Source organism: Aspergillus udagawae, assembly GCF_001078395.1.
Source record: "Aspergillus udagawae IFM 46973 DNA, scaffold_6, whole genome shotgun sequence".
NCBI lineage: Eukaryota > Fungi > Ascomycota > Eurotiomycetes > Eurotiales > Aspergillaceae > Aspergillus > Aspergillus udagawae.
In genome coordinates this window covers 877,489-890,924 of record NW_025091269.1, presented here as the reverse complement: position 1 = coordinate 890,924, position 13,436 = coordinate 877,489, and the positions used below count along the sequence as shown (strand labels likewise).

Sequence of the window (13,436 nt, the reverse complement as noted above, 5' to 3'; positions counted from 1 at the left end):
AGGGCCTTAAAAGCTAAGCGACAACGACGGCATAGGCCATGCAAAGGATGAGCACCGAGAGATGGGGCATGAAATGAAGAAGAGAATGAGAGGAAGGTAGGCTATGGACCTCAAGGTCATCTAGGGAAGGTGGAGAACACAGCCGTATAGATCAGACAGAAGAGGATCGGAAGGGGAGGAGGAATTCTTGGCTTCCAATGACCCCAAACAGACGTGCTAATCGCGTGGGTAGGGCCAGCCTGGGACAAGAGGCGGATGAAGAGGCTGTTGCTCTTGCAGGTGGACATTGAAGCCCCCAAGCATATTAACAGGCATCTCGGTAGCGGACGCAGGTTGTTGAAAACCAGGTCCGGCAGTCACGCAAGAGCCAAGCGACTCCTTGGCATCCGCGTTACAAGTAACTAGATAATAAAGGTACGGATGGTTAGGGCTGAGCACAGTTGTTGCTGTGCCCAGACATGCAGCATCACCAGCGAGGTTGTTGGTCCGAGACAGCCCCAGCCCAGCAAAATCTGGGTTCGAATAGTTATGATACTGCTCTGAACGAACAGTTTGAACTGATGGGAAGTTCCACTTCCACTCAGTCACAGGGGAGAGGTCAACGGGACTGCAGTTGCTGGACGACGGCTCGGGGGGAGTAGCTGGTTCTGGAGAGGGGTCTGTCGTTGCGCTGCATTCAGCAGAAGTGGACAACAGGCGCAAATACTGCAGATCTTCCGAGTCTTCGTTGCTGTCTTCAGGGTTCTCCTCAGCTTGCTTGATCAGTCCCAAACGGTCCAAGATAGCGTGCGTCAGGGGGTATCCATCGGAAGCCTCGGGAAGCGGCTCTCCGGGGAATCCCTCTTTGTTCAAGGAGAGTTTGTAAAGTTTCTGCAAAGCCTTGACGACTAGTGAGTGATGCGATTCCAGCATTTCAACGAATCTGTTGCAGGCAGATAAAGCTTGTCAGATTCAATTTCCTTACAGATTCACCAACACCGAGAGAAGGCAAAGCAATAAGCATGAGAGAAACGCGTGAGGGAGCAGTTGAAATGGTCTCACCCTCGGGAGTAGACTTTCGTCTGTGTGGCTTTCCTCTCTCGGAAGAGGCAGGGGTGGTTATGCGCTGAGCAACGGTTGCATGGCTGCTTTCCGTCACACTATTGCAGATGAGCATGACTGAGTGTCCTATGTTCTGGGGAAGCATCGTCTCCAGTGTCTTCTCAGGCACCAACCTTGGTTTTCTTGACCCTGCAACGATCGCAAGCTTTCAAGACATGCTTTCGCTTGACTCGAAAGAGTCGCTGTTCCGACTTTTCTTCGCCTGGTCCAGACCTAGGTTCCGGCTGCGATAATGACGCCAACGCTGCGAGATCACAGAACGCATTGGGATAGCCCGGTATGTGCGACTTTGGACAGAGCTTCGGTTGCCGTGACATTTGGCTGATTGCAACTGCTGTGAGAACTATCGTGCGGTTTGAACCAAACAGAGAATCGCGTGTCGCTTTGACAAGACAGTGAGCTCAATTGCTACCCCTGAGTAATCGCTAAAACAGTATTAGAGACGGTGAAAGAGGAAGGTGGGGCATATGAGCGCGAGAAACGGCGAGACCAGAGGAGAGCAAGGGAGGCTGAGAGCGCCTGCGGTCATTATACATATCGAGACAATGTCCGGCAGAAGGAACATACGAATGGCAGTAGCCCCGCATACGAGTCCCCCACCCTAATGTACACCGCATAGATTTTGCTGATGACGTGGAAAACGATCAATCATGATGTTGACCGGCACAGGTCGCTCGAGGACCCTAACAGCGCTGTGGCTGTGTCAGATACATACACCAGGGGCCCTCGCGGCAACTGGCCGCCTAGCCTTGTGTTCGTTGAATTCGCTGCCAGTCTGGTATCCTGGTAAAATTCTCTCGTCATAACGAGCCAAAGACGGTCCGAGCCGTCATAGCAAAAGGGGCAGTAAACATAGCATTGTGAGTCGGTACTGGCCGGATAAAACCCTTGTCATTTGGGCAGCGAAGCGCAGAAGACCAGGGTCAGGATCACTTTCTGACCATTTTGCGGCGAAATGTCAGCGACAGGTAAAATATGCCCTGTTGCGCAAGTGCACAATCCTCATCTGCTTCCCTTCAGCTTTCCCAGCGGTGACACATACCTTGGGGTAATATGGCCCTAAAAAATGAGTCAGTCACACCAGAGAGCTCGTGCCGCAGGGCCAAAGGTTGATTCGAGACGGTGAGGCATGATAGACGCCTATCGGTGATTTTGTCCACTGTCATTGGTGAATGGCTGGCCAGCGCAGTTCCCAATCACCATCGTCACACCCTGGCCATCGCTATGTATGCAGTCAATGGGCGCGTGCCTCCGTCTGAGCTCAGTGTCATTCTAAGGAGGTATAATATCCAATTCAACATTATTCAATCTTCGTGCATGGCTCTGCCTCTAGTGGAGGTCAAAAACCTGCATCAACTTGAGTGGATAGTTCACATCCTTGGACAGTCTGTGAACTGTGGCATCGATTGCATTAGCGAGACATTTGTAAGTGGGATATCCATCGCCCCAACGATGTCAGCTAGGACAGACAGTATTGGGTTTCGCAAATTAAGTGCATGGACAGTAACCAGGACCAGGCAATGGCAGTTCTCGCTGTTGTGTGATGAGTAAATGTCCCAGGAGGACGAATGCCAACGAGCACATCACATGACGGGCAGTATCTAGTCAAACGGTCTGTAATGACTGGTAGAAACGATACCTGATGAAAAGCAAAATATAAAATGAAGCAGAACCAGGGATTGTCCTAGTGATGACACAATTGATATGCATGAGCAGCCTCAGCCGATCAAGCTCTGATTCGACTGAAATGTGCAGAGGGGCGGGGCGGCATGCAAAGACCGCATATCACTCTGTAATGCATGGGCTTGTTATAAAAGTACCGTGCATAGCAGCGTCTGACACGTCTGAGATGCTATCAAATGCCTTTTGTGATAGCGAAATTGACAAGGTAGCATAAGCACACCTTGCTCGATGCCCAGATGATCTTGCTGATCAGCAACTTCCCCGAGCAGGTTGATGAAAGCAAAACCAACGACGACCATTCAGAAAACAGGCAGAGAGAGAAATCGGCTGAAGGAGTAGGACTCTGAGATAGTTTTCAGGACACTGATCTCACCCAGCTCTTACCCTCTCTTAAGATGAACGATTAAGGTCAGGGCAGGTACAGTAGGTGTACTCCATACGTAGTGTACGAAATTGCCCAACTCAATTTTCCCTTCACTACAAGCAACGGCATCGTCTTTGGACAAAGTATGCCATGGTCTTACCTTAGACAATCGAGCCTGATGGAAGAAGACTTTCCCACATTGAGACGCACGGGGAGAAGACATGCAGTTGTATGCTTGCAGTAGTTCCACCTTCCTGCAGCTTGGACACTCATAGCTCCAAGAACGAGGTCAAAGAGCGAAGGTTGCCGATGAATACCCCTCATTTAGCTATTCGGTTTAAGTAGATGAATAATCGCGACTGGAGTACTCGTATGGCTGCAGATGACACTTGAGTATCGCAAAGATCCAACCATCACCGGGGGATACTTTCTAGGAGATGTGGCGGTGCTGTCAACTCGAGAAACCGCGATCAGGGCGGGGCCGTGCTACATCGGTTGGTCCCTGTAGGATATACCTCTGCCTTGGGGTTGAAGTTTATTATGCGTTTAGACGGACCTATTGACAGGACTTGATGCCGAGTTAGGTATGAGGATGAGGATTAGACAGAACGAGGTGAGGGTTGAGAATGAGAATGGGAAAGAATGGGAGGAAAGTAGGGAGAGATGAAGCCAAGTCCAAAGAGTGCTGATGGCCGAACATGGCGGGTCCCGCATCGTCAACAGCAAAGCAACAGCAACTATCTCCAGTCTGATCCTTCAAAGTATCAATCAAACACCAGGGCAATCAATGAATGATAGATTCATCCACATCAGGTGAGGACCTGAGTTGGTTACATGGACGAGTCCCATGATTCTCACAGCAGTTTCTCTGATCGTCTGTCAAGGCCCTCTGTTCATGCCAACCTGCATTTTGTATCGAGTCATCCTGGTACTGCATGCATGGAATGACATAAAAATGTATATTGTTTCTTCTCCTCTCGAAGACAGCACAGCCGGAATGCTACCTGTCAAAATATCACATCAAGGTTGACTCAAGTAGCACAAGCAAGACACTACGGACAGGGCTCCAATACTCTCGACAGCATGACCGGATCAATATCCAATGACTAAGATGAGCGATTGTCGGAGAAAGCTCGCGTATGGCATCTTGCCTTTGTAACGTGCCCGACGGCGAGGTAGTGCTTCTGTGCAGCAAACACCGACGCAAACCAGAAGGAAGAGGTGAAACAAAGAATACCAACGCTGAACCGTTCATCGACAAGCTTAAAAGGAGATACTATAGACTACATTATTCCCGGAGACAATATCAACAATCCAGGAAGAAATGACTCGGGCGAAAGCGATCCGCGCCAGCCATTCAGAGGCCTCAAAAAGGGTACTTTGTTTGCTACTTTAGGTCATCTGTTAGGCATCCTCGTTTTACGAGTGGTCACCTGGAAGCACAACACTTGCCTCACCAGCAGCGAGCAAGTCAAAACTTTCCTCGCTGGTGGCTGTCATAGGAGGACTCGAAACTGATACATCGTCCAGATTCTTCTCTTCGAGATTCGACAGGGTAGCAGCTGGACGCCCTGAAGCCGCCTGCCACCGCTTATCTCCAATCCATTCGAGACCATCACCAGCTCCACGAATATCTACCCGGCGACGGAGCTGTTCGCGCTCCGAGAGCGGGAGAACGGTTGGGCCGGCAGACTCTGTCTCTTTCTCGTCGCCAGACAAGGGTAGGTGGCGATGATGCCATTCTCCGAGGAACATGCCGTCAGGATCTACTTCCTTCCGCACTCTCAGCCACTCATCCATGTCCTTGCCGTAGAGCTCATGCAGCTCCTTGCGTCCTGTTTTGAAGTTCTTGGCCCAGTGTGGCTTCGCGCCCAACTCCCGCATGAGCCACTCGAACGCTTCGTAGTAGCGATCCTTACATGGGGGATCCCGAAGGTATGGACGATAGAGAGTCGCATTGAGATACAAAGTAGGCCCATCGCGGTACGTGGGGTCGAGGAAAGGGCGAGGTTTTCCCAGATAGGTGGAATCTGCGACTCTGACTTCAACGGGGCAGTGCACCCACAGCCCATCAACCGAGAATGGGATACGAGCGGTCTCCATATCGCCATGAAGCCAGGCTGACAGGCGCGTGATCGCTTCCGGGCCCTTCGCAAGAGGAAGTGCCCATTCATTGACAAATTGTGAGTACAAACAGTTCATCAAAAGCCCCTCACGGGCAGGCTCTACGGCTTCCGTCACCGTCTTCTCCGCCTTGAACCCATACTGCAAGCCAAAGACAAACCATTCTACCCAGGGAAGGATACGGGGGAAATAGTTGGAGAGTGCTAACAGGTTATGGTAGATATGATAACCGATCCACTCCCCATAGAAAGTCTTGGGAGGTTTCCGCAGTGGCAGATCGGTCTTGTCCGCATGCCAGACAATCGCACTCTTCTCATACGGCATCCACCAGACACGCACAAACTCATGTGTAGTCCATAGACCGGAGGACCACTCGGCCAGAACGCTGGACAGCGGTCGTCGCGTCTGTCTCCAAGCAACCTTGAACGTCGGTTCAGCCTGCAAAGTGACCTCGACAATGATACCCAATGCGCCGAGAGAGATCAAGGCCGCGCGGAAAAGATCCGGGTTGCTGGTTGCACTACAGCGCACCAGCTGCCCGTTCGCCAACATCAGAGTCAGCGAAATGATACATTCTGAGATCAGACCATGCCGCAGGGAGCTTCCATGGGTCCCCGTCGCAATGACACCGGCAATAGACTGGCTGTCAATGCTGCCTAGATTCGACAACGTCAAACCATGTTCCTCCAATCGCCGACCGAGATCCCTCAACCGTATCCCAGCCTCGACCGTTACAACATGTGTCTCGCGGTCAATGTGTAGAACGCGATTGAAATCGTCGAGATTGACCAACCACGAAGAAGTGCAGGTCAAGTCGGACGGCGAATGACCGCTGCCGACTGTGACCAGGCGACGACGGCATCGACGAGCCAGCGTCACCAGCTTCTGGATTTCAGCGATTGATTGCGGCCGGATATACAATTCAGGGCGCGAGTAGAACGTCTTAGCCCAAGTGTGATGCAGATGGTCGGCGGAAGCGCGGAAACCAACCGCGGGGTCCAGCGTGGAGAGTTCGCGGTCGAGGTCCATCGTGGAAGAAGATAAATCTGACACCAATATCTTGCCAATCATCCTTTGATTAGAATAGACTTACTAGAACTCCATCTCAGGAAAGGGCATTTGGTTCAGAGCATCACGACATGATTGAGATGAATACCGGAGAAGAGAAAAGGAATCGGAATAATGTCTGGTAAGATGGTCTTGGCCATTCACATGGGGCGATTATGGAATATCTGGTTCGGATGGCGATTCGGGAAGGGAAAAAAAAGTGAGAATAAAACGCGGGTAGTGTCAGTGGGGCCACTTGCGGTTGGTGGTTTCATCGATCGATGACGAAGAATCTTTGTTGTTTAAGTTGTCAAGATATATCTTGCATTTGACAGCCCTGAAATTTTGAACTATATCGTGTAGATTGGTAAGGACTACACTGAGAACCCTCCCCGGCCATGTATGAATCCCAGCATAGCCGCCTGAAATATTGTACAGTGTATGAAGGATACCTCTCTATGTCCACTGAGAAATACAGTCAAATATCAACATGGATCACTCCTTTCCTTTCTGCCAAGCTCCTTCGGACCAGTATATGCACAATCCCACCATAAATTGAACCAATTATGAACCAGAAAAGCCAAAATAAAAAATAAAATAAAAATCATCAACATCACCCAAATATTGACTTCAGGAGCGAATAGACTCAATTGCCGCGTTTAGAGGAAACACTCGCGGACGCATTTGTCCGGATGGCTTGTCCCATTTGCGAAATGCGCTACGAGCCGACTCGGGAATACCTCCGATGGAGACAAGACTGTTGGGAATGAATGGTCGATCTTGAAGGGAAGCAGCCAGAATGCCATACTCGTGCGCAAATACTACTGCTGATGCGAATTCGGCAGGTCGTTGAGATGCTTGTTCACCAACAATACTACGCACAAATCAGCGAGTGTTCATTGGAGGCCCATCGCATTCACTTACACATAAATCTCGAAGAAGGTGTCCAAAATGTAGATTCCTTTGGCCGTGATGTCTTTCTGGCAGAATGGCACAATTTCCTGAACGGTGTCATTTGGTCGAATCACAGGGGAAGCTGACCCCGACACTCGTCGAAGCCAAAAACCGCCTGTTCGTTGACCAAGCTCGTGGTCTACCCGGAACAATCTCAGGCGAAAATGGTCATGGTTCGGTTTCAGCCGCCAGTAGTCTGAGCGCATGGACTCTTCGGTGTCTCTGTGGTGCGAGAAGACCTCGAAAAAGCTTTCGGGCTCCTCCCCTTCGGCCACCTCTTCGAATTCGCCCGTCAGGCCGAGATCCATGCCAATGAGGCGGGCGGCGCCAATTTCCTCGGCAGTACTTCCTTTGCCCTTCCACAGGTATAATTTGCCAAACATTGCAGAAATTACATAAGAGAAGCCTGAGCAAAGATTGCTTCTGGAGAAGTTGACCTCGTCAAATACCATTTGACCAAGATGTTTTCGTCCGCAGAGCATAAAGATGGCAGAAGAGCTGGAGCGAGAGTTAGCCCCACGGCGTGTGATGAGGATCCCACCAAGGGCTTGTATGAATCTGGAAGTCTCTTTGCCTTGCTTGATAACCTCTAACTTGCAGCCGTTTTCCCTGGCGACTCTGCGGGAGAATGGCTGCGCATCGTCCATGGCCGCATCACTCACATCGTCACCGCACCAAAGATGGGTCTCACAGCGTGCAACTCCTTCCGAATCAAAAACGTGTACGCACAGGTACATACTTCCTTCGTAAAGAATGTATTCCTGGTTAACAGGAAGGTCCTGCCTCTTCCCGTCACCAGTAATCTCCCAAAGTTGCCTCTTCAGAGTCCTAATTCGGAGATCGTCGGTCTTGCTAGTAAGCATCAATTGCGTGTCAATGTTCACGCGGTCGTTTGAGTTTGGCAAAGTCTTGAAAAAGCCCGAAATGACTTCAAAGGATTCCTCGGCCTGGGGTACCAAAGACACTGATGATCTCGTCGATAAGGACTGTTGATCGGCAGAGATTTTGCTCCATTTAGAAGGAACAGGAGGAGAAGGTAATGCTTTATCTCGAGAGTTTTCTATCGAACCACCAGATGAAAAGTTCTTCGGGGACTTCTGCGGAGTTGCTCGAGGAGACTGCAGTCGGTTCTCCCTAAAGCTTGTTCTGAGAGGAGAAGAAGACGGAGACGAATACTGACGTGGAGAGCTCCGTATTTGCACTGAGGCGAGTGACGAGGGCGGCATACTTGGCTTTGGTGGTAGAGTCGGTCTTCTCGAGGGAGAGTCTCCGAGATTTTCAATGCCCTCCAAATCTTCCTTGGGTGGAGGCGAAGGGTTCATATCCATCGAAGACTTCGAGTCCCTGTGTGCGAGCTTTTGCTCGTGTCTACGCTCTATCAGATGCGGTATGGTTCGCTTGAATTCCACTGGATTTTCGGAGGCTGAATACGTCAGTGGAGGCAGGGTCGGCTCAGAGACCATGGGGCTGGTTGTATCAGCGTCAGGAAGCGGCCAGCCAACAGAAGTCTTCGCAATATCTTGGCTGGATGATGGTGGCAATTCCGTCCCATTAATATCAGATAAAGAGATATCGTTCTCTGGAACGGTTGTAGTATCGTTGACCAGCGGCGTCGTCGATTCCGTGGCTGCAAGCTTGGGTAGGCGCCTTTTTGGCCCCCTCGCACGGTTCTTCGTCATATGGGTAAGAGGTGCAGAAGCCTGACTGCCAGGAAATTCGGAGCTACCTTCTCGCATTGAGTCTGTCGACAAGTGCTTGTTTGAGTTCCCGCCGATAATAGGAGGGCCGCGAGACAAAAGACCTGCCAAGGCAGGGTTTATTCGGCCTGCGAGTTTACCTTTAGTAGCAAGACCTTCAGTAGCAGCAGGCGTTTCTGCAGCCTCCGCAACAATCCCCGACGGCAGAGCACGCACCGGTTTGATGGCCTCTTCAATCTGCTTGTTCCTTATCTCAGTGTTCTCTGCGGCGACCGCTGTGTGTGTGATCAACTGATTCTCAGAATCGTCGCCCTTGGTCTCCACATTTCCAGCCTCAGTAGATGCCAAATCTTCAACCTGGTCTTTCGGTCCATTTGGCTCTGAAACCTCTGCTGCAGTCTGTGAGCTCTGGGCCTCCTGCGCCTGCTCGTCGTTAGGCGCGGAAGAAGGAGATTGCTGGTCATTCGTGAGACCGTTCGGTGTTGGGTAGTCCTCAGATGACGGCGAAGTCAAGTCACCAACCGAATGAGTGCTCCTACTGCTGTTGCTAGATTTAGATATGTTATTTCGTTTGGCAATTGCTTCTGGAATCATTTTCGCAGGAGCATCGAGTTCTCCGGCCGTGTTACGCCTCAGTGAGCCTCCGCTCGCTTTGATTGCCTCTTTCTGCTTCAAGATACTTTCCTTCAGATCATCAACCTTTGGAGTCTTCTTCGGGCCGCCTGTCGCATTCAGCGCTGCTTTGCCCTTCAAAATATTATTTCTGAGCTCATCGGGGGCAACGTAAGTCGAAGACTCGGCTTTCTTTAATTTGCCAAACACGTTCTTGAACTCCGGTTCCTGTTTCGGTGCTTCATCTTTGATAATTTCTCGCTTTCGCAAATTGGCCCGGAAATCTATCACAGGAGATAGTGGCTTTGGTCTGTTCAATAAAGGGTCTCGAGGAGATGAGAGAGGTGGACAGATGTCAGTTTTGTTAACGGGTACTAGGAGGGAAGGTGCACGTTTGCGTGTTGGAGCATCCTCGGTCTTGCCTTCCGGTCCACCCTCTTGCTCTGTAGGAGAAGCTTCGGGCTTAGTATCCACGGATTCGTGAGGATCCTCACCCTTGGGTGTAGTTTCAAGGTCGGGTGCAGTTTCAACCTTGGGTGTCTCTGTAGGCTTGGTCTCGCTATCTTCAGGGTTGGACAACGGCTGGTCTTTGGATTCCTTAGGTTTGTTGATATCAAGATTACTTGGTAGATCCGGGATCCCAGAAACACTCGGAGACTTATAGTGACTACCAGGTGCAGCTGAACGCATGAGGCCGACCGTAGTGACTTCCTTGAAGCTATTCACGCGGCCCAGGTCGACGCTTGCCCTTGATTGTCGATCTTTCGCCCATGAGGTTTGCTGTGAGGGCTGCCTTTTGTGCTTTGGTGAGTCAGGTCGATTAAGAGCGCTCTCCAGCCATGTCGATTTTGTGGGACTCCAGCGCCTGGGATCCATGGTCCTCGAGACAACGGGGCTCGCAGACGGCAACGAAGTCGAGTCGGAGTCGTGTCCATTTCCGCTTAATGCACTGGGAGCTCTCATGTGAAGTGTGGGTCTGGCGGTAGGTTCGTCTCCCTCTGCCTTGTTCACCATTGGCGGCGTTGCTGGCCTTTCACTCTCCTTCGCATTGTGGACAATCGTTGCCTCACTGTGGCTGGAACTTGGCCTCTTGGACGCAAGGAACGGGTCCTCGCGGCCAAGCCTCGACGGAGATGCAGGCGTATGCACATCGCCATACGCTGGACCAGCAATGCTATTGCGGTTGGTGGCAAATGAATAGCCTCGGTTTACCCCTGACGGTAACTGAGCACTCCATCGCTTCGAGACACTATCCGATCGCTTCATCATGGCGCTCTGCACAAAGCCTCCAAGCCCTTTTGTCGGCGACGTTGAACGTGAACGCTCGGGAGAAAGGCGCCTCGGGGAGGGAGTTGTCGCGACCTGTTCTGGCTCGAGTTTTTGGACGCTTGAAAGGGGCAGAGGGGACCCGACTCCAGTTGGCGTTGAGACAGAAGATACACTTGAGTATCGATGTCCCAAACTACTATCCCCGAAAGTCGAGCTTGCCCTGGATGGGGAACGCGATCTTTCTTCTCCAACTTCCGGTTGCGAGTTCTGCTTCTCATCTCCAGGGGGAAATTCTGGATTCGATTCCGTGCCTTCGTCGTTTGTGTTAATTGAACCCTGACCAGTCTTTTCAGCGTCCGGCTTCTCCTTGGCAACCTCTCTAGTAATTGAGTCGGGAGTTTCCTCCGCTCTTGTTTTCTGAGCGGCGGGAACATCCTTAGAGGAAGGCGAAAGCGTCAGCGGACTGCGAAGATTTTTGTGATCATCGTTCGAGAAATTAGACAGCCCACTCAGGCGATTGAGACGGGTCGGTGAGCGCGTAGGAGAGGGAGGGAAAAACGATCTATTGCCGCTCGTATCCCGTGAAGACGGTCGTTGCTGCCAGGACAGGGTCCCTGCTCTACTGCGCGCAAGAGGTGAGGTAGTAGTTGCTCTTGGTGAGGATTCCATCTCCCTCCCGTCTAGTTTTGACCCTTCCAGATCACCATCCGTACCAATTGACGTGTCATCTCGAAAGGGGTCGAATCTGGCGCCTGTGGCATGTTCAGGTGTCCGAGGTGTGGGCGAGAGTTGTTCCGGAGGCTCGATCCCACGTTGGCTGAGGGAAGAAATGCTCAAACGAGCGGAATCCAGGATGGGGGAGTCCTTTGTTGGCGAAATTGACCGCGCTCGTTCTACACAGGGTCGGCAAAGAAGATGAACAAGATCAGCCTTTGATTATTTAATTGTCCGAGGGCTCGGGCAGCCAATGGATCGAGACGACAAAAGCAATAGATGATTGGAATGACTGGGAGACTAGGGACGCCAAATACCAGCTCTTCGAGCCTGCCTCTCCTTGCGACTCTGCATGATTTCCTCCTCCAACTTCTTGGTCCGTTCCTCGTCCTCCTTATCACGTTTCTCGCCTAGCTCCCGAATCCGCTGGAGGAAGTCATTGACATCCTTTGAACCGTCCGCATCGGAAGTAATTGTCATGGCACCCTAGATATGAGAATGCACAACCAAACAGAAAGGGAAAGGTGAGAAAGAAAATTATCAGGAAAAAGCAATAATAAGGAGAATAATTGACCGGGATCACCCAGTAGACTGAACTGGGTTGGTGTGGGGTCCTGACAAGAAAAAGCGCAAACGTAATGATCGCAGTGGACGATGGAGGGGAACGGGATAAGTCGATGTTTATCGAACTGCCTAGGTAGATAGATAGTAGATAGTGTATGAGTAAGGGAGGTACTTCCCAGTGTCTCCCACGGCACGTCTCAAGTTAATCTAGTCAGGATCCCAGGAACTGTCGATTATCCTCCGCCTTTAACCCTGGTTGTGGGACGTCACGCTCTTTTCTGCTCTCACTGGTGCTTTGTGGATCCAGGCAAAAAGTGGTGACTCGAAGGGCAAGTCACTTTACTAGTGTCATATTTGGATCGATATTAATATTATTATTTTTCAGCTGCCACACGCACAAAGACTGTGAGCACACATCAGCCTGTAGCTGTAGCCCCACCGCGTCCTTGCTGAAAATGCGCCCGACACGCTCGTCTTAGTCGTCTAGCTGAGTATCCCATCCACACCAACGCCCAATGCATGTCTCCCTTTTTTTCGATGATTGGCAAGATATTGGAGTCATGCAGCAGTGTTGTAGATAGTAGACTAGTATTCCGTAGTCATCATTCAGAACTTTAAAGAGGTATCTGATCCCTGTGTAGCACTGAAATGGCCACTGAAGGAACACAAAATGGCTTATTCGTCTTGTTTGTATGGGTCACAGCAACTTGTTTTGATGTTTCTCAACATGGAAGACTGTTTACCAAGGTAGATACCTACCAGCGGCCATGTGGTGGACCTTCTCTGCCGCCCCGCGATCCAGTAACAGTTGCGAAACCAGCTTTTAGTGTCTTAGATATTTCGAGGGTAGATGCTAGGTAGTTATCAGGTATCTGGCTTCGGGTTGACTTAGTGGCCTAGTCTTCTAGAAACGGAACGAATGTCGTCATACTCAAGTATCGTGAACTCAGCTTTGGAGAAGTGTTCAGTGAAAGATGCCTTGCAAGGGACCCCCTTCACACGCAGCAAAACGCCAGAAGGAATGCCCTAGAAGAAATCAAGGATGACCCAGATTTCTAACATATCTAATTTGTTGTTTTCTATCAAGTTTTACTAGCGAATTTTATTATATTTTGGACATGCTATGACACTGTCAAATCTGTAGAGTTATAATCTATATTTTGGTGGTTTGGTAAGGTGCGGCTAAGCAGAGTTGCCAAAGGGTGAGGATCTGCCAAAACCTCGTAAATGGAAATAATGGCATATTCGGTCTGCTCGACGTTTGATGCCATATGCATCATATGGAATGTTGACTCAAATAGCGTTAT

At 50.6% G+C, this 13,436-nt stretch overlaps 3 protein-coding genes across 3 annotated transcripts; all 3 read right to left on the bottom strand.

Annotated features, from left to right (window-relative positions):
- Positions 1-216: 216 nt before the first annotated feature.
- Aud_008072 (Zn(II)2Cys6 transcription factor domain-containing protein) lies at positions 217-1,418 on the bottom strand (the record flags this gene model as incomplete). Its single annotated transcript, XM_043292956.1, has 3 exons — positions 217-922; positions 1,042-1,139; positions 1,215-1,418. The coding sequence occupies 3 exons, from the start codon at positions 1,416-1,418 to the stop codon at positions 217-219; spliced, it is 1,008 nt and encodes a 335-aa protein (XP_043148891.1).
- Positions 1,419-4,567: 3,149 nt separating this feature from the next.
- Positions 4,568-6,301, bottom strand: Aud_008071 (D-arabinono-1,4-lactone oxidase; the record flags this gene model as incomplete). Its single annotated transcript, XM_043292955.1, has 1 exon — positions 4,568-6,301. The coding sequence occupies one exon, from the start codon at positions 6,299-6,301 to the stop codon at positions 4,568-4,570; it is 1,734 nt and encodes a 577-aa protein (XP_043148890.1).
- Positions 6,302-6,949: 648 nt separating this feature from the next.
- Aud_008070 (putative gelsolin repeat protein) lies at positions 6,950-12,045 on the bottom strand (the record flags this gene model as incomplete). The annotated part of the gene is made up of 3 exons (XM_043292954.1): positions 6,950-7,193; positions 7,244-11,744; positions 11,883-12,045. 3 exons carry the CDS (start codon positions 12,043-12,045, stop codon positions 6,950-6,952), a joined length of 4,908 nt encoding a protein of 1,635 aa, XP_043148889.1.
- Positions 12,046-13,436: the final 1,391 nt, after the last annotated feature.